Source organism: Curcuma longa, chromosome 2 (assembly GCF_044706935.1).
Source record: "Curcuma longa cultivar G26 ecotype Majalengka, Jawa Barat chromosome 2, ITB_CL_G26_1.1, whole genome shotgun sequence".
Classification (NCBI taxonomy): domain Eukaryota; kingdom Viridiplantae; phylum Streptophyta; class Magnoliopsida; order Zingiberales; family Zingiberaceae; genus Curcuma; species Curcuma longa.
In genome coordinates, this window is record NC_133862.1 from 6733915 (window position 1) to 6758537 (window position 24623).

At 37.5% G+C, this 24623-nt stretch overlaps 3 protein-coding genes across 9 annotated transcripts; 1 reads left to right on the forward strand and 2 right to left on the reverse strand.

The window, feature by feature from the left end:
- Window positions 1–1022: 1022 nt before the first annotated feature.
- LOC141821402 (sister chromatid cohesion protein PDS5 homolog D-like) lies at window positions 1023–14915 on the forward strand. 6 transcript variants are annotated; one of them, XM_074708829.1, is made up of 19 exons: window positions 1023–1150; window positions 2825–3028; window positions 3120–3301; window positions 4733–4859; window positions 4932–5129; window positions 6813–7017; window positions 7134–7585; window positions 8669–8776; window positions 10699–10784; window positions 11877–11928; window positions 12021–12107; window positions 12179–12219; window positions 13061–13135; window positions 13203–13325; window positions 13404–13523; window positions 13593–13715; window positions 13790–13912; window positions 13994–14116; window positions 14191–14915. In XM_074708829.1, the coding sequence occupies exons 1-19, from the start codon at window positions 1040–1042 to the stop codon at window positions 14705–14707; spliced, it is 3057 nt and encodes a 1018-aa protein (XP_074564930.1). In that variant the 5' UTR covers window positions 1023–1039; the 3' UTR covers window positions 14708–14915. The 6 variants fall into 6 exon arrangements, with proteins under 6 accessions (XP_074564930.1, XP_074564934.1, XP_074564933.1 ...); XM_074708833.1 differs by having other exon boundaries at window positions 14009–14116; XM_074708832.1 differs by having other exon boundaries at window positions 13599–13715.
- A 426-nt stretch (window positions 14916–15341) lies between these two features.
- LOC141821141 (uncharacterized protein At5g64816) lies at window positions 15342–17709 on the reverse strand. The gene is made up of 3 exons (XM_074708520.1): window positions 17591–17709; window positions 17395–17493; window positions 15342–15991 (listed from the first exon to the last, which is right to left on the reverse strand). Exon 3 carries the CDS (start codon window positions 15904–15906, stop codon window positions 15529–15531), a length of 378 nt encoding a protein of 125 aa, XP_074564621.1. The 5' UTR covers window positions 15907–15991; window positions 17395–17493; window positions 17591–17709; the 3' UTR covers window positions 15342–15528.
- Window positions 17710–20240: 2531 nt separating this feature from the next.
- On the reverse strand, window positions 20241–24538 carry LOC141821140 (AAA-ATPase At5g57480-like). 2 transcript variants are annotated; one of them, XM_074708518.1, is made up of 4 exons: window positions 24273–24538; window positions 22827–23762; window positions 22283–22685; window positions 20241–22160 (listed from the first exon to the last, which is right to left on the reverse strand). In XM_074708518.1, exon 4 carries the CDS (start codon window positions 21929–21931, stop codon window positions 20426–20428), a length of 1506 nt encoding a protein of 501 aa, XP_074564619.1. In that variant the 5' UTR covers window positions 21932–22160; window positions 22283–22685; window positions 22827–23762; window positions 24273–24538; the 3' UTR covers window positions 20241–20425. The 2 variants fall into 2 exon arrangements, with proteins under 2 accessions (XP_074564619.1, XP_074564620.1); XM_074708519.1 differs by lacking the exons at window positions 22827–23762; window positions 24273–24538 and having other exon boundaries at window positions 22283–22722.
- Window positions 24539–24623: the final 85 nt, after the last annotated feature.

The following is a 24623-nucleotide window of genomic DNA, read 5'->3' on the forward strand; positions in this document are numbered from 1 at the left end:
GTAATTGGATTTATATGCCCTCTTAATTATGAATTTTATATTAGATTTTTTTTTTTTTTTTTTGTCCCTGGGACAATGGTGCCGCGGTAGGACATCCAAGTTGTCATCCAGACACCTACAATTCGATCCCCAGCTACGGTGTAGCGCAATCAAAGGATGCTGAACGTCTGGGCTAGCCGCTGCGTGTACTTCCCGATTTACACTGGTGACCGATGGGAAACTTCCGTGGAGCGGCCCGATTTACCCTGGTGACCGGTGGGAAACTTCCGTAGGATCGGACCGATCACCCCAGAGATAGTCAATGGGACTAACTGAGATTTATCATTTTTTTATATTAGAATAATTTTGAAAGTGCTATTTATATTTAATAGTATTTTAAAATACCTATGAATTAATAAAGTAATTATGTTTCTCATTCATAGCACTTAATTGTATTTTCAAATCTCAGGACCTTCATTATCTATTCCATTCATTAATCTACAAAATTATAATTTAAAATTATTAAATTAAATAAATTCAAAATAAAAATTTAATTTATAATGAGAAATATAAATTTAAAATTTTTAAAATTGATGGAAAAGGGGCATTTGAAATTTGAGGCATGATGGAAATTTTCTTTTTCCTTTTTTTTTAATTCCAAATACGAAATGATATATAAATGGCTAAATAATTAAGAAGCACGGTTGTATTTGCTTCCCGACTCTCCTCCAATCTCCGGCTGCGGTTTCCGACGGCTTCGTCGCCTCCACCGCCACCGACTTCTCTCTCCGGCTCCCTCGTTGCTCGCCTATTGACGAGGCGGTCAGACCGTGCCAGGACGAGCCGCCATGAGACAGTGAACTAGGCAGGATTTCAGATCCCTCTTCTGCGGTTAGCGGTCCCCCGGGTGACTGAACCCTAGATTGGATTCGTTCTTGGATCCCTCTCTCCGTTATTTTTTTTTATGGACTGAAGGTGCTGGTCTTGAAGGGTTTAGATTCGCCGAGGCATCGGGGGGGGGGGGGGGGGGGGGGGGGGGGGTCGGGGTGGCTAGGTTTTCATGCTTGGAGACATGGCCGGCACGGAGGAACTGGAGGATCGGCTCCGGGAGGTAGGGAGCAGACTGGCGCATCCTCCCTGTGGTGCTGATGAACTCCTGTCGCTTCTCAATGTAAGCGTTGCCGTTGCTTTATCTTTTTGTTCTATTTTTTTGTCCAACTTTTGATAATCCGATGTCGTGGGCTTTTCTCGGCTATCTGAAATTTTCGTGAGCAATATATATCAGAGTCTATATCGAGGTTCGTGTTCCCAACATAAATTCTAAGTATCTATGCGTTCGCCGTGTGGTATTGTGGCTCGCATTGTTACTTAGTGGTTCTTGTTTAGAAAGTGATGTTTTTCTTTTTTGGGGTTTGTTTCATGGTTTTATAGTTTGTTCACTTTAAACATTTCGCACCAACCATGCCATGTTATTTACTTAACTATGTTCAAAGGGTTCTCGATGTCATGGTCTGAAGAACATTGTCTTCCATGCAAACTAATTGGGTTTAACCCAACTACATTTTTTTTGTATGCTTCCTATTCATATGCTTTTCATTCTGTTGATTGTTTGTAAATGTTATCTGCTAGTGGTTATTTTCTAATGTTATAAATTCCAAGGAATTACATCTATCAACATTTTCCACCTACTCGAGCTGAATTCAATGCTAGTAGTTAGTTCTCTTGGTGTGTAAGTTGAAATGTGACTGTGGTTTACTTATATGAATCTGAGTGTTGACAATTACGGAATAACACTTACAAAATGGTAATGTAGTTGACAGAGATTGCTGAGGGATGGAGTTATCAGAAAATATACAAAATATTACTATCAATGGCAATTAGGTATTAGCTCTAGTAGATGAAAAAATAAGATAAATAGTTAGACCAGCTTAGTCAACTAAAGTTGAAATCTTGAAGGTGTAAGGAGTAGAAGCACACCAAACTCAACTTAATATAATTATGACTGCACTAATACTTAGTTATATATTCCACCCATATTATTTTTTCTAGATGCTTTTATGCATCACCATCACTTACGATCATAAATGTGTTCTATGAAATCATGTTATTTTGATTAAGCACAACCTGTGATAAATGCTTAGGCCTATAATTGTTGGTGCCTTGGATTAAGAAAAGTATAAGAGGATCTTCCTTGGCATTTTGATTTTGTTTTTTTTTTCCTTTCAAATTTGCATTTAAAAAGCATCATGTGATAAGTGCTTTAGCTAAAGAAACTTGGTTTGTCAAGCATACTTTGTATGAACAGTGAGTTCACTAAACTTTATTATAGTTCCCTTGTCAATGAAAGAGCTTGAAGTTTGTTCCCATTACATGCTGTGCTTGAAAATGTAGAAATTAGTTCCTTTGGCTACTCTGTGGGATGAAAACTTGCTGATTGTGGTATGATAGTTTGCTGTCTCCTGGTTTGATGTTAATTTTTTTCGTAATCAGTTGATAATATGTGTAGATCAACCTTCTTTATTTGAAAATTTTATCATATAACTTGCTTTTATCTTGCATCTCTTCTATTTTATATGTTATATTGGAACAAGTAAACTTAAGATGGCATGGTTTGATGTGCTGCCGATTAGGTTAACTGGTGTAGTCTCAAGGTACACTGATGAGAGTTGAAACTATATGGATGGCTTTGACTTAAATGAAGAAATGCCCATGTGCTAAGTTCAATAATGGGAATATTTATGTTGCTAAAAAAAGGAATATTTAGTTTTGTTGTTCTCATAGATGCAATTTTTTTCTTCTATATGTTACGCATCAAATCAATTTGTTACTTGAATCTAATCTGCAGCAAACTGGGAGTTTGTTATCTAGAGTGGAACAATCTCCAACAGATTCAATGTTAAATGCACTTAAGCCATCAATTGAAGCACTGGTGGATAAGAGGCTGTTGGGGCATTCAGATATAGATGTGAGGGTGGCCATTGCATCATGCTTTAGTGAAATTACAAGAATAACAGCTCCCGAGTCCCCATATAATGATGACCTAATGAAGGTTTTCTCTAGCTCGCACATGTGTGTGCATTTGATTGATTCATAGTTTGGTCATGGTTTTACGTTTTATTCTTGTTGCTTACAATGTCCAGGAGCTATTTCAGAGGACTGTGCAAGCCTTTGAAGATTTGGATGACATGTCAAGTCGTTCCTTTCTCACGAGAGTTTCCATTCTCGAAACTGTTGCAAAAGTTCGGTCATGTGTGGTGATGTTAGATCTTGAGTGTGATTCATTAATCCTAAAAATGTTCCGCCATTTCTTCAGAGCAATAAGGTAATGCATACATTAATATTAATTTTATTATAGTCTGCAGACATTACTTGTAATTGTGTACTTCAACTAACAATGCCTTTACTATTAGTTTAAATATTTTTGTTACCTTTTTCTAGGCATGGTAATTTCAAACTTCCTGATTTGTAATATCTTGTCAAATAACTTGTAACAGAATACAAATAAACACTACGGCACATTATTACCTAAAATTTAGGCCAAGAGAGTGGTTAAGGAAATTGCCATCTGAAGATGATGGTTGACTAATCCTAACCATAAGGACATTTTCATGTGTTCCCATTTTCCATTCAAAGACAAGATGGGAATTATATTAGTGCTAACCTTAGCATATTAGATTGGACATTATAAAACTAAAGAAGCAAATGAGAAAAAAAGGAAATAGGCAACCATAACTTAGGAGATAAAAATGACAATAGAAAACCTCTGGAACCGCAATAATCTACTGTTGGATCATTGATCTCAGGATGGGTGCCTCTGCTTCACCCCAAGTGATTTGAGTTCAGCAAGTGTGTTCCACTGCAAATAAACCATATAGATACTGTTGCTTATTGCAGTTTCTGTAGATTTGCTTCATGTGACACAAGTAAGATAAACCACAGAATTGCAGGGAATGAGACAATAAAAAAATGTGAATAAATATATTGATCCCACAGCTAAGAGTCTTGAGAGTGAATTAACATTAATTGATGTTCTGATCACAACAAGGGTTTCAAAATTGATTGAATGCATTGCATTGGTCTTTACATCAAGGTTTTCATGGTGAAGATCGCTTTAATGGTGCTTAGCTTGGACTGCTATTTACTTAGTTATTTGATCCTTTATGATTGATTGGAAATGTGGATATTCTTGAGCTAGATGGCAGTCATGTAAACTTTGATAGTTACTGCTGTGTATGTATAGGTATGGGCATATTGATTTAAAACCATATCATATGCTACTTATGAGGGTTCTTAGAGACCAGAGAGGAACCTCTCATTTGATATGCCAGTATGGATGTACAAGTTAAACAGTTGAACAATTTGTCCAAGTATCAAATCTCTGGTTACCTGATGGCCCATTCTTACTGTTAGATTTGTTTGTTAAAGAGTGGTGCATTTCATAGTTATGAAATTGCAGGAGTTTGATTGGTTTAAACAGGTATAAAATAGATTCAACATTTATTACTTTCATTACAAAAATGATGTCCAATTAACCAATTTAGATATTAAATAATTTGGTGTCATTGTCAAGTTGTCAGTTTGCTCAAAGCTAAATGTAGCTTTTTTGTAATTAGTGAATTCCCCATGTTCTTCAATAACTTACCTTCCTACATGAAACAGTTGTTCATTTTCTCTTTTTTGTTGTTCATTTTTTTGTTGGCGATTAATGCCAGAAAATTTTGACATTCTGAAGCTGATTTTTATTTATTCACAGGTCAAATCATCCTGAGATCATCTTCTCCTCTATGGAGACAATTATGACACTTGTGTTGGAGGAGAGTGAAGATATTTCATTAGAGCTAATCTTATGCCTTTTGGATAGCGTCAAAAGTGACAATAAAGTAAATTCAAACTCTGGGTATTTACTGGCATTACTTACTAGAACTATGTCCTTGATTCGTTTTTATTGCCAGCAGGATATCTTGCCTATTGCACATTGTCTTGGGAAGAAAGTCATCAGTAATTGTGCTGGGAAATTAAAACCTTATCTTGTTGAATTATCCCAATCCAATGAGTCAGTTTTGCATGAGTATGGTCGAATTGTAGCCTCTATATGTCAAGAAACATCTGATTCTGTGGAGAAGAATATCATAACAACTGCTGAAACTATGGTGCGCCATTTTTTTTATTTTTATTGTATTTTTCTTTACACATTGTTGGTAAACTATTAATTCTCATGTTATTTTTTTCAATGCAAACAGACGTGCATCATGCATTTCAAAATGATACCTTAACAATCCTGTTTCAATTTGCTTGATTAGGATGACCATTATATGATAATTAATTTCTCGCAAGCATTATTATTCTCTTGCAGTCACATATGCCGACTCCTGGAAGCTAATTATATTCACTTCTCTGTTTTCTGAGATACATTAGTTGCAATAACTCCGAACACATGGTTTGGATTGGGATAGTGATTGTATTACTACTAGCCCTGAACATTGTTTGAATTATTTATTTTTCTTAGTGATCTGTGGTGATCCTTGTTCTGTCTCCAGCTCTGTAATTCACTGGTTGTGCTATTTTTTAATTTACTTTCTTGCTAAATCCGGGTGATATGGCTTGGTATAGTGGCACCATTTCCATGATGCATTGAGACTGATGCAACATGCTTTATCTCCTGACTCCTGGAAGCTAATTATATTCATTTCTCTGTTTTCTGAGATACATTAGTTGCAATAACCCCGAACACATTGGTTGGATTGGGATAGTGGGGTTGTATTACTACTAGCCTGGAACGCTGTTTGAATTATTTATTCTTATTAGTGATCTGCAGTGATCCTTGTTAGACTGTCTCCAGCTCTGTAATTCGCTGGTCGTGCCATTTTTTAATTTACTTATCTTTCTAAATCCAGGTGATATGGCTTGGTATAGCAGCTCCATTTCAATAATGCATTGAGACTGATGCAACATGCTTTATCACCTGATTTATGTATTTCTATCTTTAATTATGATAGACCTTTAAATTTATTTATTGGAATTGCTGTGATTCCTCTGATGAGGATCTTTGTTATTGATATTGCATGAATCTTTTGGTTCTGATAAGGTTATACATAATATTAGTGTATTTCTCATCCAGATCAAGATAATAGATTAACATTTTTATGTCAGTGTAATTTTATTTTGAAGGTTAAAATCCAGATCCAGTCCATACTTTGACAGTAACAACCTTACTAAATAAACATAAAAAACTTCAGATCAAATTTAATTCTCTCTTTTGTATTCACATGGCTAGCTAACTTGTCCAATTATATGAATAAAGTATTTAAATCAAAACCAAACTGGGCATCTTGCTATCACTAAGAATAAATCAAATCACCTTGTCACATAAACTTATACCTAGATGCTCTAATTTAGATTTGATTTGGATTATTTGTTTAGATGACTAGGCATTTTGACTAACCATGTGGACAAGAAAGAAATCAAAAACCTTATCAGAGTCCAAATTCAGGCTAGGTTTTTTGCATTAGTCATACTTCTGGCTGGATTCGTGTGTTATTAAAGTTTGAGATGGAGTCATTTCTAACTTTGGGCTTAGATTTACCAATTAACCCTTATTTTGACATCATGATTTGTGTAATAGGATATCTCGGGATCAACTATAGTTTCAAAGAAGGGTATCAATTTGTACCTCTTAAGGTGGCTGATAGTTTGATGTTTTCTTTATCATGTTCAAGTAAATGACAGTTGCCTAACAGGTTATGTTCAAGCAAATTGCTTGAGGTGCACTACTGCATCTTGAATGGATGGTTATTCATTGTATTTTTAGCGTATGACCATATTTCACATTTCAGGAATCCAAAAAACCAGAACAAATAATAAAAGGTTGTTCTGAAGAAGTTACTGCAAAGGCAAAATTACCAGAGCCTCTGCTGATCAATGGCGCTGTTCAGATGGTTAATGGTGAGTCCAGCTTAGAGCCATCTTCTCCTAATGAGCAGCCTGAACTATCCAATGATCAATCCAAAAATGGAACCAAGGTTAGCAGGGATGTTTCAGGTAACTTGGAAGAAATGGCTGTGAAACCAGATGCAATTTTGGGATATTGATTCGAAAAGTTAGGAGCCAACTAACTTGTTTGTGGTTATTCTGAAAATGTCTCGGTGTTTTTTTAGCAGATATTGGAGCTGTTCAAGATTCATTGCCGCCCCAGAAGGAATTTCTGGATAGAGCTACACCAAAAAGAGGAAGAGGCCGAGGTCGAGGTCGAGGTCGAGGTCGAGGTCGAGGTCGAGGCCGAGGCCGAGGTAGAGCTAGTTCAAGGCAAAGGAGTGGAGAAGTTGAGCAGTTTGCCTCCTCTTTACAACAAGGGATTTCTGAGATGTTGGGTGAAGCCACCTCCTTAAAAAACTCACAGTTGCAGATGGATTCAGATGGTGTTTGTAATTTTGATACAGAAAAACCATCAGCAATGGGGTTGGAAGAAAAACCCCAGAGACAATCAAGAACAAAAGGTTTCTCAAGTAAGAGCAATCAAGGTCATTTGAAGCAAAAATCACAATTATCCAAATTAAAGGATCATGATCATCTCATTGCCAAAAAATTAGATGAAGAATCAACTTTGGAGGTGACTTTATTACAGTTGTGGTTTTTTGTATAGTTCTTATTTCTAAACATCCTAAAAGGGTTGGCCCCTAATCCAATTCTGCAACATTATTGTGCTTCTCTAATTTTCCTGGTAATGAGTTTAAATTTTTTGTCTAATGAAACTTCAGTAAAAATTGATTCCTAAACTTTCACGTAATATTTGTCTAAAGAGTTTTGAGAAAGTAAATATTTTATTACTTGTTAATTAGATGACCATCACACAGTAATATATAGGTTCATGATGAAGCCCTAAATCTAGTAGTAATATGAGACTAAACTTAGTAGACCAACAATCCTATTAATCTAATATCTGACAATGGCTACCAAACTAATCTTTACTTCTTTGTTTTCTAATTATACATTGCTTAGTAATAATACAATTTTTTATGCTCGTTTACTTTTTGATTGTAAGGATAATAAAATCCAGATATTATTTTGAGTCTTTCCATCTCATTTGATTGTGCCTTTGGATGACTACCATAATAGGACCCATGCTTTTGACTAGTTGCTAGGGAATTGTTCTAACATTATTTCTTAATCTCATAAGTTCATTACTGTTGAAGTGAGGTGGAGCTCACAGCAACACTAATGGACTAGCTAGATAGGAGGGGGCATCTCTTCCCATAAACCTTTTTGTTGTTCAAGTTGTTAATATTCTAGATTATGCCTGTCTATAGAACTGTGGATAGTTCTAAAATTGGAGATTTTGCTTTTTAATAATCTTGAAAGAGCAGAAAGGATTGGAAATGAATCTTCACGGGGTTGGTATCAGCTGTACATGCTGCGTAATTATATCAGACATATACCTGTGTGTCTGTGTCTGTGTCTGTGTGGTTACTGTTTCTTTTGACCTCATTTTGTTTCCTTATTCTGATTCTATTTTTTAAAAAGGTACTCACTGTATACATCCTTAAATCAGGTTATTGCAAATCTATGCTGAACTCATGCAGTTATTTTGTTTGAGAAGGATAAATCAAGTGCTTATTGCTGTATATGATAAGGTAGAATTTCCTATTATGTTGGACATCAAGGGCTTTAATCATTTCTTCGGCATCTTGTTCAGGAACTGATCTCCTCAAAGTCTGCCGCAGAAACACCGAAAGTTAGTGACAACTTAGAGCAAAGTGGTAAAACAAAATCTTACAGGAAACGCTGCCATGATGTTGAAGAGGTACATGCATATAAATATATTTAAGTTATAGTACTGGAAACGTGTTGAATTAAGTTAATCAAACATGCATGTGAATTTACTCCTAAATCTTTTCTTTGGCAAGCATTTCACATTGGATCATATGCGATTGGTTCATTTTCTATGATATAGATGTTTCAAGAAAAATGTAGATATCTTTGGAGATCAAGACAGTCAAGGTAGTGACTGTTTTGTTCAAAATTTGAGAGCTTGATTAGGTTTCAATAACCCCTTATTATTTGAGAATGCCAGGGAATGATTTGTTTATTCAATGTCCCGTATATAATGCTTCATTACCAAAATTCCTTTAATTTGCTTGAAGAAGTGATACCTAAGTTAGCGCTACGAGCAGTTGTCTTTGCGTGTCAAATTAGCTTGATCATTTCTCTGTCCCAAACAATCTTGAATTTTTATCAATATAATTCTCTTTTAAGTTTATTTAAATGTTAACATCTCACTATTTAAAATTAATAGAGTGAAAACAGTTTTGATTCTATTTACTAAAAGCTTATACATTCATGTCAGCACCTCATTTCAATTGCAATGTCTTTTATGTAAATATTGTCCAATGAAATAATGTGCAAAGTGATTTACTCTGTAGATTTGCACATTTTATTTTGTATTCATTCAAGTGCCAGTTTCAATCACAATGATCCCAAGTTTAGTGTTTGAGTCAAGGTATTAGGGATAAAGTCTACTTTTTCAGTCAAGGTATTAGCTCCACTAGTTAGAGAAAGCGGTCCCTGGAGATGCATTGTAGATTGTGCTTTTTAAACCTATCCTGCTATATGTTCATTGGTGCTGGTAAGACAAACAAGCATGAATGAAAATGATGTGGATTTTGTTTCTACTAGTAATTATGCAGATATTCTAGCTCTGTTATTCTAGCAGGTTCACTATCATTTATATGCTATCTTTAAGGTCTATTGAAAGATGTATGAATATATATGATTGAGTGGGCGTATTACATGTTTTTTCTTTTTCTTTTTCTTTTTAAAAGCAATCATAATTCCACTGTAGCAACATGGAATTACTATTCAAGCTTAAGACATGTACTTCATATGTTGATCTGTCTCTTGATTAATTGGACTTGATTTAAAATTTTGCTGGCCTTATATTTTGGCCTATTAGTATGTGATCTTCCCTCGATATGCTATTTCTTATTGTATTTTATGCAAATTCCTTTATTATATAACATTCAGAATGCCATTGTTTTTTTTTTGACACATTTTCATAGTTTTAGCTCTTTCATTTTACTTCAAATTGACATGTATTTTGATTTTCATCTTCATAGTTATAGTTTGTCTTTTCTCATTCATTGCAACACTTTGATTTTTTTTGTATCTGTACATGTGCATATGTTCCACATTTGATATTGGTGGGTTTTCTGGCTGTAGTTGAATTCATCTCATATTGAACTGTAATTAGTGAGTTTGATATTTAGGTTAACTCTATTAAGCACAATTTCTCATTGAATTTATGAAATCGTTCACTTTCTTGTGTGACTAGGTTAGTTAGTAAATTTGGTACCAGTTTACTATGTAGCTAATGCTTATTATGATCGTTGTCTGTACTATTTACAAATTAACATATTGCCTCTGATGCCAGAGAATTAGTTCATAGAATATTTTTTGCAGATCATATTGACCCAAATTGAAGTTTACATTCTAGATTATGTTCTTCCTCACTTGTATGGATATATCATATATCTTCTTTTCTTGTGCATTAGTTTAGTTAATTCCTGTTTTTGAAAATGTATCTTAATTCTCCAGTCAAATTCCTTTGTTGTCTTGTTATCGAAATTCTTTTCGTTCTTCCTTTAAAAATTTTCTTTATTATTGTCCAAATTCTTCCCTCTTTATTTCTTAAAATGCGTTTTAGAAATGGTGTTGGCTTTGTGCTAGATTTCTGAAACAGCAACTCGTTATAAAGATCTTGATGGGCGTCTTGTTGGTTCACGAATCAGGGTATGGTGGCCAATAGATAAGAGGTAGCCTACCTTCTCTTTCAAGATCGTTCAAATTCAAATGAATGTTATTGTTGCTATAGCATTGTACCAGATCTATTTTGGGCTCAATTTTTGTAAGATAGGCACTGGCCATTTTATCATCTCCATGAATGGTGCTTGCAATAAGTTGTCGCATTGAAAAACATATGTTTGCCCATCTTGTCATTAGTTTTTCTTGTTGTGCAGTGTGTATTTCTCATAGTTTTCTTTTGGCCCATGATCATAGTAGGATGTATTACTTTATCAACCTCAGATTTACAAAGATACTTGAAGGTTTCTCCATTGCCATTGCACAACAACATCAACAAACCAGAAATCTCAGTTATTTGCGCTTGGGTACATTAGACTTTATTCCTACTATTGAACTATATGTACTTACATTGCTATTAATTCTTCAACTGTTGTAGGATTTTTAATACTTGATCAAAGTTAATGCCGACTGCAGATTTTTTAAATGTTGGCATTTGGACCTTGGTTCATTGTTTGCCAATTAGCATGGAGACACTACCTATTGGTATTCAGATATTTAATGTCCAATTAAATTCCGATTAACTATGCTACCAGGTAGTTTCCGATTCCACAGGTGCAGTTTATGTTTGGTGGCAAAGAAATCATTACAAATTTGTCTAGCATACAGGTATAAAGAAGTGGTATAAAATGCAAAACTTGGCATACACACCAACAAAGTGTTAAAAATGTTGTTGAGGATTTAATTGACTCATTGGTGGGAATATTACGTGTGTTTTTTTTTTTTTTTTGCAAATATAACTTAGCATGGGGGTAACATTGCTCATATCCCAACATGAAGCTTCTTGTTAATCTTCAACCTTTTGCATTTTTAGCCGTAAACTTGACCAATATAAAAGTTTCTTCTCGGGTTCAGTGATCCTGGATGTGTTCTTTGGACACTACTGTCTTTTTGCTTTACTGACTATAGGTTCATAGATTCACTGAGCTTGAGTTTGTTCTCTGGGAGCGAACTGCTCACTTTGCTTCTCTGATGATTGGTCATATCATAATCAACAATTTTTTTTATAATTTTTTTCCAATTAATAATCTCTTTATGGCCTTCAGGTTTTATGATGGTGTTGTTGTTTCCTACGATGATACTTCACAAAGACACAAGGTAGAAAGTTGCAACCTTGTCAGACATACATTGTTTGATGAACCCATTGCTTTCTTTTTTTATTCTTTGTGAATCTGTTCTATATTGTTCAGATTGTCTACACTGATGGAGACGTAGAGAAACTATCATTGATAAAAGAGTGCTGGAAATTTACTGATGATGATGGTGGCATGGATGTGGTGTGTCAAAATTCCCCACTGATTCTTACTTGTTTCATATAAAGAATAATTTCTGCTAATCTAATCTGCAGGAGCCAGCAAAAAACTCGAGCAATCCTTTTTCCTCAGAAGAGTAAGTATTATTTTCAGTTGAAGCATCACCAGCTGACAAGCATTACATTGCATTTTTGTTTTTTTTTTAAAATGAAAAACTGCCTCTAGTTTCAGCTTTAATGCATCAGAAACTTGATTCTAAAATGCTTTTTGTACTTAAATAGTTCAATCATGTTAACTCTCCCCTTTGTCACTGTTGGAAGGAAAATTTATTTTGACAGATCTAGACTTGACATTTTAATGGATCCTTTGCACGAGCTAAGTTTATGCTAGGGATGGTGAGCAAATACTTGTAGAAACTAATTGAGTGTTTCCTAGTAAGAGAATCTTCATAATGGTTTAGATGTTAATAGTAGTCTGGGATTTCATCTTTCCATGATTCGATGTATTATCATCTCCCAGACATTTTGATTCCTATCAGATTTTTTGTACTGATCTAATAAATTTGGGTACCACAATGGAACAGATCCTTATACTCAAGCCAGGTTGATCCCATTTACCATTTTGTTGTGGTGTGCTATCATAGCTTCACTTTTTCTGTTTTATGTTTTTGATATCTTCTCACTGTGATGTTTTTAATGCTGCCCTCGTAACGATTTAATAAGCTTAGAACATTGATTAACTGGTGAGTAAAAATTGACCCATATACTATATTGGTAGGTAAGTAGGTAGGTAATTCTGACTCATATAGAGAGGTACTAGAAAAACTTGTTCTGAATTTGATTCTCAAGAGAATTTACCTTTTCACTAAAAGCAGAATCTTTTCTCAAACGTATATAATTTGCAATTCCAGAAGAATTTAACAAGTAAGAATTTTCTGCCAAATTTTGCAATTGATCTTGTATGACATGCTTGATCAGGCCTAAACGCAAGAGAGCAAGAACAAGCTCAACTGCCATCTCAAAGAAGTTGAATATAGAGACACCACAAACTAGGTTGGTAATTACTATTTTTTCTTCTTACACTTCTTCATCAAAAAATAATTAATTTTATTGGCTGCAGTGGCACAGCATCTCGTGGCCGTCGTAAAGGTAGACCTCCCAAAGTTAACATTTTGAAGCTTGATGATGGTCCCAGCTTAAGTGCCACTGGAAAGAAATTGAATATAGAGACACCACCAACTAGGTTAGCAATGACAACTGTGTTTCTAATTCGTGCACTGTTTCATCAAAATAATTTAACCTCATCATTCATTGGCTGCAGTGGCACAGCATCAGGTAGTCGACGTAAAGGAAGACCTCCCAAAGTTGACAAATTGAACCTTGATGATGGTCCCAGCTCAAGTGCCAACCCGAAGTTGAATATAGAGATACCACCAACTAGGTCAGATAATGATACTTGTATTTGTAGTTTTTATACAATTTCATCACAAATATTTGATATCCTTATTAGCTGCAGTGGAACCACGTCAAGTGGTAAAGGTAGACCACCTAAAGTTGGCATTCCAAACCATGAGGATGGTCCCAGCCCAAGTGCCATTCTGAAGAAGTTGGATACAGAGACGACGCCAACTAGGTTGGACAATACTACTGTATATCTTGTTCTTATAATTTTCATAAACAAAAATTTGACATCCTTATCGGCTGCAGTGGCATCTTGTCCAGTGGTCGCCGTAAAGGTAGACCACCGAAAGTTGACCTTTTGAATCTTGAAGGCAGTCCCAACTTAAGTGCCATTCAGAAGAAATTAAATAAAGAGACACAACCAGTCAGGTTGATAACGATATACTTTGATATACATCTAATTTTTATACAGCTTCATTTCAAAACTTTCACATTTTCATTTGGCTGCAGTGGCACAATATCCAGTGGTCGCCGTGAAGGTAGACTGCCCAAAGTCGACATTGCGAACCTTGATGATGGTTCCAGTTCAGATACCATTCCAAAGAAGTTGAATATAGAACCACCACTACCAAGGTTGATAATGATAATTGTATTTCTAGTTCTTATACAGTTCTATTGCAAAATTTTAACATCCTCATTGTCTGCAGTGCTACAGCATCCGGTGGTCAACGTCGTAAAGGTAGACCACCCAAAGTTGACATTTCTAACGTTGATGATGGTCCCCATTCAAGTGTCATTTCAAAGAAGTTGAATATTGAAACTGCATCCAGTGGCCGCCGTAAAGGTAGACCACCCAAACTTTGCAATTTGAGCATTGACAATGACCCCAAGCTGGATAGTTTGAAGGCGAATGTATCTTCTAAATCTGGAAGTGACTCCAAGAACAATATCCTCGAGTTGAATGATAGCATGGACGTTTTTTCAAATGAAGCTTCAAAGAGTAAATCCACTGAAGACGACTCAAAAAAGGATCAGGAATCAACAAGCCTCACCGCCCCCAAGATTGATATTGAATCGGCACGAAGTAATCCTTCAACGAAAAGAAAAGCAAAAGCAGTGGATCCAGAGAATGAGACAGCAGAGTTGCTACTCTCAAACACAACTGACAAAGCACCGGAGAGTAAAACTTTGGCATCCTCGAGGAAGCGCAGAATCAAGAACTAAACTGGAGTTTCAATGGAACTAGTGGTTAATCTAGATATTCCTGCACATATTTTTCCTCTACTATCTATCACATTTACGAATTACCTGAGTAGTATTATATCAGTTGCTTATTGAGGATTCATATTTATGTAAAACTTCTGACAATTAAGTTCCCAGTCTGCCTGGGCAGGGAGATGCACAGCCATGGTAGTTGATTCCTTGATTTAAAGCTGCTCTAGTTGCCTATAATTCTCTTCATTCAGAGCTTGTTTACTCAGCAGGACAGAAGCACCTTCTTCTAAAGAGCATGAGACTTACTAACTGTTTGCTTGGGAGGAGCTTGATGCGGGGTCCGGAGGAATAAAAATTATGAAAAGAGTTCTACCTTAAAAAATTTCTTTGTTTACTCCATAAAAGGGGAGAATTACTCTTTGTTTTATTCTATTTGCCTAATGGGTAGACAGATTTACGAACTTGTCTGTGGATTATTTTTTCGAATGGGAAAAAAATAACAATGCAGAATTTTGCATCTATTATCCATCATGTATTTCATGTGGCAAACATTTGTTGGGGAAAAATAAACTCAAAATTTTTCCCAAGGAAACAAACACCTAACGGGAAAAAACCGTAAAATTTAGTATACTCAAGCAAAAAACTAGTATATTGACATTACTAATAGAGTTCATGCTCTCAACAAAATCGTTTGTTTCAAAATACATGCCAGAAGAAACGGTAAGTATCTCACAATTTTTGCGGGCAATATTTCAAACAAAACAATGCTACAAACTACTTTTGCAGATAAAATCCGGTAACCGCTTTTATTTCGGTCAAGGATGCACAATTTAAGTTGAAGATGCAGAAAGCCTGAGGCATTCGCTTTGGCACTTTTTCATGCAGATGTCGTTCCAATTGGGCACCTGGTGTTGGTTAACACAAACAGTCCTCGCGCAGGCATCAGCGCAGGCATCCAGTTCCGAAACGCCGCATACGGTGACACAGGTGTCGAGGATCGGATCCTTTGAAAATGCACCCACCTTCTTCAACATTCTCTTGGAAGTACAAACTCTCTCACAAACAAAGATTTCATCGGAGTTCTTTTCGCGCCCGCGAGCATTCTTGAGCCTTTGTTCCTCAGCATATCGTCTTCTGGCTCTGATGGCTTGACCTGCTATGATTGCTGGAATTGCAGCCCCTAGTAATGACCACCATGCATCCACCATTTTACTCGGAGTTGTTCAAGCTGCGTCTACGACTGCACTTCTTCTGTCCACTCAGAGGAAGCGAAAATGTGGTAGTTTTATCGTCCTGTGCATTTCTCAATATGTTTTAAAAGCAAGACAAATAATAATTGAGCAAGGATGCATCAAAATTATGCTGACATTAACTGATCAGAAGAACAGATAGAAAGGAACAGAATTATAAATCTCATAGCCATCGACCATTGTTACACCAAATCTCATTTAATAGAAATTCATTGATTTTGATGGAACAACACCCTGAACATTTCAAAACAGAAATGCATTCAGGTGAACTTTTAGGGCTAGGAATCATCCTTGCTGCATGGAATTCATTTTCATTGCTTCAAATCACAATTTTATCATCTAGAACATTGACTGTTTCATTCACATTCAAAATTTTCTGATCATCATCATCATCAAACTGTCTTCTCAACTATTTGGGGTTGGCTCCATGAAACCTATCCCTCTGTGGAGCTCTACGCGAGATAATTTCACCAGTAATGTTCAAATAAATTAAATCATTAAGATTTAGACAAACTTTGGTGCTGGTGATGATTCAAGATCATGCTATTAGTTGCTGGAAAATAATCCAGCACATAGCTAAGAGGAACAATTAACACAGCATTATTGTACTTGGGAGTTCAGGAAGTAAGCCCGGACAAAACTTATTAAGCTAAAGAATGCGATTAGGAATACAATAAACCTCTGAAACATTCATCAATGGATGTACCACAGAATGATTGAAGACATGAAGTAGCTTGGAATGACAGAACAAAAGAGAGTTGGGAGTTTTGAGAAACATTTGGATAGGATTAGATTTCTAAGCCAAATAGTAGTGAAGCAAGCAATAGAAAGAAATGAGGTTCAATACAAGGTTTGTTTGGATTCAACATTAGATGAAAGTAACATAGTGTTTACTTAGCATAATTTGCTCATTGATCCAAACATGCGAACCCATCAAGGTACTGTTTCCTTTGGAAGTGAGATCTTTGAGCTTTTCCTCTTTCTGAAAAAGGTGTTCTCAAATGGTGGAGACTTCTCATAGGGATGGCAATGGGACAGGCATCCATTGCCATAATACACAAACCCGACCAACAAACCGCTAAGTACCAGGCTTATTTTGACAAAAGACTACCTTATCCCACCCATTTATGATTGCCGATACCCCCGAACAAATAGGTACTTGACTAAACAGAACCAAAAAAAAAAACCCTAAAAGTGTAACTAAAGAAATCAGTTACAATGACTGCCTGAGATGATAAACCTCACTAAATCTCATAATCACTCAAATTAAACTGTTTAATTTTCGATGCTGAAGTTGATCAACATGAGGATTTTGTATCCAGATCTTCAAGCATCTTATCCAGAAGATTTTTCTTCCAAAAACTCATAAAAAATGTTAACTAAATGAATAATGAATATGAACACTCCAGATACGGAAATTAAATACATAACAAAATAGTCTATCACCTAATTCTCCTGCCTCGGAGTTCAAGAAGAACCGTCGTCGAGGAGAAGAGGGCCAACTTTGCAGATGCTGAACCAGGGAAACTGGACGCTGCGACTGGCCTGCGAGCGAGTGAGAATGGTGAGCGAAATCAGAAGGGGACGATAGGCATGCGACATCGCAGCGACAGAGGCCGCGAGGGAGAAGGTTAAGGATGACCTGCGGGAGAGACTGATCTGCGGTAGAGGAAGGTGACCACACCACAAGAGGAAGGGAGAGGGCTGGAGCAGAACGAGTCCGGCGACCGGCGGCAAGTCGGGCCGCGAGATGGGCGGAGATATCGGGAGCAGAGGGCGATCCACACAGCCAGATACTGAGAAATAGGGATTCACGGGGTTTCGGCCCGTGAAGAACCGGCCCGGTTCGGGCCACAATGAGCAAGGTCTAGTTCGAGCCCGGTCCAGAATGAATTGGGTTGGCCTTTTTTTAAAAGATTATTTTTAATTGTTTTTAGAATTATTTAAAACAAATCCCAAATAATGGTTCATAAAATAGAAAGATCAACTTAAGATGGTAAATGAACCGAACATCTATGAATAACTTTGATATTCGATTTGAAAGAAATTTATTTATAATCATTCAATATATATAAGATCAATTAAATGAATAAATTTGAATGATTTATTAAACTAAATAAATAAGTTTGAATATATATGTGTTCAGTTCGTTAATATTCATGAATAATATTTGTGATATAGAACTCTTATCAACATGCTAAATAAATAAAAAACTTTTAAAACAAATAAATAAATTTATATTAACAAGTATAATAACAATTAAATAAGTTTAAAATATAAAAATTTTAAAGAAGCTTGAATTGAAAGTTCGATAACATCTTAAATGAACCAAGCTCAAGCTCATAAAAAAAAGAAACTAAACCCAGATTAAACAATCATTTCAACAGTTTAGTTCATTTTAGACTCAGCTTAATTTGACTCAATTATCTTATTAAACAAATTTAAACACGTTAAATCTTGGCTCAACTTATTTACCATCCCCCTCTCTCTTTTTCTCTCTATATATATATTTATAAAAGGGGACCAAAAACTTGTGCTCTTAGTGCATCCACTTAGTTGATGAAAAAATTGAACAAAATGGTAACACACCAATTTCAATTTGTAGTAGGCCAAGTGACACTTTGCAATAGAGAAATGAGAGCTTTTATTCTTTTATTTTTCTTAGGTAAAGTGTTTACCACTTTGACTCCATTCTTAAATATGTCACCTAACTTTTGTTTTAAAAAAAACAAAATGAAATAAAATGAAAATTTCTTATTGTTCTTGTGTGACTCAGTCCTTATCTGGCATGAGTCATCAAATGTGAAGAGCATATTATTAAAATGTATTGAAGGTTGTGGGGGAAATGCATCCAAACAACACATTTGGAATTGAGTTTTCATTTGAGCAAAGACAAATCTCACACCTAAAACCTTGACAACAACTTGTACCATCCTTATCAGTTTGAGTTGGGGACTTCTTTTGAGCATCCAAACAATTGCATCCCATAAAGTTAAGTTTGCTAGGACAATTGTCTTTTGTTTAGAATCTCCATCTATGAAAAGGACATGATATATATTGAAGCATTTGAACTTCTTTTGCCTCTCTCTTTGATAGAATCTTTTTTAACTTTAGTAAATAGAATTTACATTTCAGAAAACTTGAAGGATCTTGGCAGACAAAACTTGGTCTAGTGGTTAAGAATCAAATTACTACCCTGAGTAGCATCATACTAAAAGTTGACATGTGAATTACAATGATAGTGTAGTGAAGGTGCATTGGACACTTAGATTTACTAAAAAAAGAGGGAGGAGATAAATAGCCTATCTGCAACTAAAAATATTCTATCTTTTATTTTATATATATATATACACACACATAAAGAGACATAATATTTTAGTTAGATCAGAACTCTAGAATTTACTACTCCAAGACCTATGTACGATATCGCCCATTGCTTTCTAATCTTCGGTAAAATACTGAAGGTGGAAAAATCTCTTATATAATGAATGATCAACACTACAAGTTATATAGTAAGACTTTTGCAATAAGAACAGTAACATGAAGTAGGTATTTTGAGTGTGATTATGTGTCTTTAGCTTCCAATAGCTCAAAACTTCTCAAGTTGTTTGGATATGTAGTTAATCTAGATATTTGATTGACTTACTTGACCCTATGCTCCACTTGTGCTTCTAGTCGCCCAGAGGTCCTTCTGATCAGTCGAACCACCCAAATTGCTCGGATCTCAAACTTGTTCAAAGGATAAGTATATAATTAATGCATAGGGTTGTCCGAAACTCTAATTCAAATCGACTGTGACAAAGTTTATCTAAGTTGAATCTCTACTCTCATCCCGAGTATAGTTCACTCAACTCAACTCACCAACATATCTTGTGAAGATTTCCTCCAACATACTTTTTGTCCCTCAAATGCACCAAATCCTTCCGGTTCACTTCTTATGCATCATTCTTTCTCCGTATGTACTCTTCCACTAAGATTCTCGTACCATGAATGCACTCGTGCACCGAGCTCGTCGCCATTATGAGGGGGGAAGGGCTTATTATTATATTATTTGGGCAAACATAATTTTGAAAGTTGGGTAGTGATAGAAGCCCTCTTCACGTGGGCCAGGGTATAAGGGCTTGCACGTTAACCTATTTAAATCACTAATATTGATTTAGTTAGATCTTTATAAAATTGACTAGTTTACCTTCACTTTATTCGCAAAAGATAGAATCGTGAAGTAAATCGCTGTGAGACCGTAATCAAAGAAGGCAAGACATCTATCAACAAAGTTTTTGATGCAATCGATAAGTACTTACATATCAACCTTCATATTCTTCTTCAAAACATGCAATCTAACAACAGCCCAAATATTGATTCGATGGAGTTCACAATGGAATGGGTAGAATGGCAAAGACTAGACACCAACTCTTTATTCGATAATCACATTGGCAGAGAGGCATTTCAGCGAACACATGGCGGGCAAGGTTTCTCCTCACAATGCTCCTTCGTCTTTGCCATTTCTGCCCTCCATTGCTTGACCGCTCTCCTTGGGGCTGTCCAATGCCCTCTTCTCCTCCTCCTCCACTTCCATTCCGTCGCCGGAACTCTTCTTCCCTCCTTCCTTCCTCCTCTTCTCCCCCCGGGCCTTGAGAGTCTCCAGCAGTTCCGCCGACGCCGCGCGCTTCTCCCGCCGCCGGTTCTTTATCAGGATCTCGCTGACGTCCGCCGGAGTTATCTCGGCCTCGTCGATGGCCGCTTCCAATCCGTTCACAAGGTCGGATTTTTCGTCGAGTTCGCCGTCCTCTATCCCTAGGTAGTTCTTCATCAGGATCTTGAGCGCCGGGAACGAGCAGTAGCCCATCAGTATGTGCATGTCCATTCTGCCCGATCGGAGCAGCGCCGAGTCGAGTTTCTCGACGTGGTTGGTGGTGAACACGAAAATGCGTTCGCTTCCGCAGCAGGACCACAATCCGTCGGTGAAATTGAGGAGGCCGGATAAAGTTATCGTCTTTGGGCAGGCAGCATTGGGGTCCTCCGGCGACGGCGACGGCGAATCGATCGGCGACTTTTTGGGGCCTCGATTGGTGAGGTTTATCGAGCAATCGATGTCCTCGATGACGATGATGGATTTTGAAGTGGTCTTCATCAGGAGCTTGCGGAGCTCCGAATTGGTGCTGACCTCTGTGAGCTCGAGGTCGTAGACGTCGTATCCGAGGAAATTGGCCATGGCGGCGATCATGCTCGACTTGCCCGTGCCCGGCGGGCCGTAGAGCAGGTAGCCGCGCTTCCACGCGCGGCCGGTCTTCTCGTAGAAGGCCTTGCCCTCGGCGAAATCCCTGAGGTCGGCCATGATCAGTTCCTTCCGCTCCGGATCCATGGCGAGCGTTTCGAAGGTGCTGGGGTGCTTGAAGGGGACAGATTCCCACGGAAAGCCGCGGGACTCCATGCCTCCGCTGCTTCCACGGGAGTTCGTGTAGAGGAGGCGCTCCTGGCTCCGGCGTCGGAGCTCGGTGGCGGTGTCCATGATGTGGTCGAGGTATGCCGGCACGAACAGGGGCTTGTCCTTCTTCTTGATGCGGAGCGTGAAGCTGCGCTTCTCCTCCGGAAGCGGCCGCCACGAGAACGTCTGCGCCTGCCGCTGCGTCACGACGTGCTCCCACGTGGCGGTGGCGCCGCGGAAGGTGTCCACCAGTCGGTCGTGGCTGCTCAGCCCGAAGGTGAAGGCGGAGGAGTTGAGGCCACGGGAGAGGCTGAGGCGCGTGGCGGCGACGGACGCGGAGCGGCTCAGGTAGAGCTGCACCGAGTGGTAGAGCTCGTTGGTGCTCACGCCGTCGGTCTCAGTGATATCATAGTAACAATAGGTGGAAAAGCAAAGGAAGAGCCTGTGCAAGACAGTCGCCGCCGCGAAGCATATCTCCGGCGGCAGCACCGCATGGAGAATGCTCTGGCACAAGGCGAACAACCCCATGAACGACGCCAGGGTGGTCCAAAACTCCATTTTTACCTCTAAAAAAGCTTCCTTTTTAGATGGATTCTACATCAATAAATTGGCAGCAAATATCTATGATTCAATAAACATGAGTCAGAACTTGGAAGAGATGGACGAAGAAGGCAGGTTTATATCAGCTGAAGGCACTTCGACTCAGTTCCAAGGATTGGAATGCTGATAAATTCTCAAATATCTAGGAAGAAGACAAAGGATGAGTTGGAGATTGAGTAGGCCACACCTGCACAGAGCATCCATGTGATGATGAATCAAATAAATTTGCCAAAAAGTTGGCTTTAGGCTGTAGACTAACATTTCAGGACTTCAGTCGCTTGCAATGCATTGGTAAAGAAAGGCAGATACCTAAACGAGACGTGGTGGACGATGGAAGCAGGTCTCTGTCTTTGCCAGCACACTACAAATTTGAGGAATGGATCAGACTGCTTCAGTGCCCTGTTTGTTGGGAAGGTCTTTATCAGCTCACTTTACAGGTTAGTCATCAAGTGCCAAGCTCACTATTCTAACCAAACGCAACAATGCTTATTCAACAGTAATTTTGGCATTCATTTAAGGACTTCAATAGTTACTAAGACAGTAAAACCTATATATGCCATTCAGAGTGATCTAAATCTAACAGGAAGACAACAACCTAAAATGACCAACTAGATGCTGCAAGTTCTTCCTCAGCATCGATGGTCATTGAAAAATGCATCCAAAGAGCATCAAACTAGCTTCTGCACAGAATCTCAACTGGTTTGGATCGTTTCTGTGCATATCAAAATAATAAAAGATATCAGAAAGATGAATCTAAAAGCCATGAATCTAGCAATTGCTATACTAATTAGCATTAGTTTACTGGATTATATTTAGTAAAGTAGTCAAAACTCGGAGGCATAAATAATCTCGCCTGTAGTGGCTACGAATCACTAGAGATGGGGCAGCACCAACATCTGTTTGCACAAGTCCATTATCTGTTTCAGTGAATCTGTACTCTCGTACATCGAAGGATGAAAAAGCTTCGCCTATGTATGAAACATCGGAAACATCGAAGGATCTCCATCAAATTTTTAAGCACCTAAATTTCAGAATCAATCTACAAGACAAAAGAGAGCTCCACCAACGACCTCTAGAAGTCCTAAGATATACAAACTCATCACCTGTTTCTGAATCCCCATATTCAATGACATAGTCCCCTGATAAGACCGTGTGTGGTACTTCTGTGTGTATACTACTAAAGACATTTACGATCTCTGATGGCTGCTGGACATTTTCCCAATCCAGTTTTTGTAGGGGATCAATTTTCGAAGGGCATGAATAAGGGTGCTTCACTTGAGCATGTTTCTGGAGCTCATGAAAATTGCCAACATATGTACGATGTTTCTCTTCACAGCACTGTTGCTTTGTGTTCAAGTAGATGCAAGCCTCATCGATGACGAGCCACCCAGTCATATCTCCCCTGCACAGTGGGCAGGTTGGTTGGTTGCTAGGACTCAGATGATACATCTCAAAAACAAACCATAGCAACTCCATTTGCAGAAGTGACTTTTACAGCTGCAGGAATTCCATACACTTTTGAACCACTCCATGCAGTTTGAGTGGCTTTGATCAGTATCCCAAATGAATGAACAACACCCTTTCTCATATGACCAGCTATGAAGTAGCACACCATTGTGAGGGAAGTTCAAAAGCAGATCGAACATGTTATACCATCCCAATCCAAATCCTGTTTAACATTCCCAAAGTCCATAAGGTAAGGGTGCAGCTTGAATGTTTTTTCGTCTATTAGTAACAGGGAAATCACTGTCAGAATTTGTTAAAATTGTCAACCATCCACTTAGAGTATCTGGTGATCATTAAACAAAAATAAATAAATATCAAGAAACTGTATTAACTAGAATTCATTGTTGAAACAAAGAAAATAAAAGGAAACAATAGAAAGCAAAACAAAATTCACAAATATAGCAATCATAAGAGTTATGACATAAGGGCAGCAAAGATAGTTACTATAGGAAACATCAAAACTAATTTCGATCATCCTAAATTACAGGGGCACTCAGAATAGGCTCTGCTTTTACGTACATTAAAAAAATATCAAACCCAATTTTATGAGAACTGGTAGCTCAATTGACCCACATGAATAGATTCGGCATACAAAGATACAATTGATTTCTCAAGATCATCCGAACATATGTGCTGTATTTAGATATGCAGTTGATACTTTCTTAAGTATTACATGCTAAAATCAAACCAAATGCATCACCATGATTTAGCATCCAGAGCTCTTCATATGACAATGCGAAACTCACAGAAATATGTGCAAGAATAAAATTCTTCCATGAGTTCAAAACTCCACCTAATTGTAGATGGCTAAATGATGGGGACTGCAAAGGGTGTTCACTACTGTCTTGTTGAACATTCAGTTGCAAAAGCTTTAATGGCAATCTTGAAAAAGAATGCAATGGATCAATCAGTGCGCTGGAAGTTCTTTGAATAGGATTGCATGGCCTTTGCATCTAAAAATAACAAACCTCAACAAGTTATCTACAATTATTGAAACACTTACATGGCTGGAGGCTTTCTCAAATTATGTTTAGCTTGACTATCAAAGAGGGAGAGAGCTTGTGACTACTAGTTCTATATTTGCACTACAAGATCTTACAGTTTTTCATTGCGAGCATATGTTCAAGTGTGAAGCAAAATCATA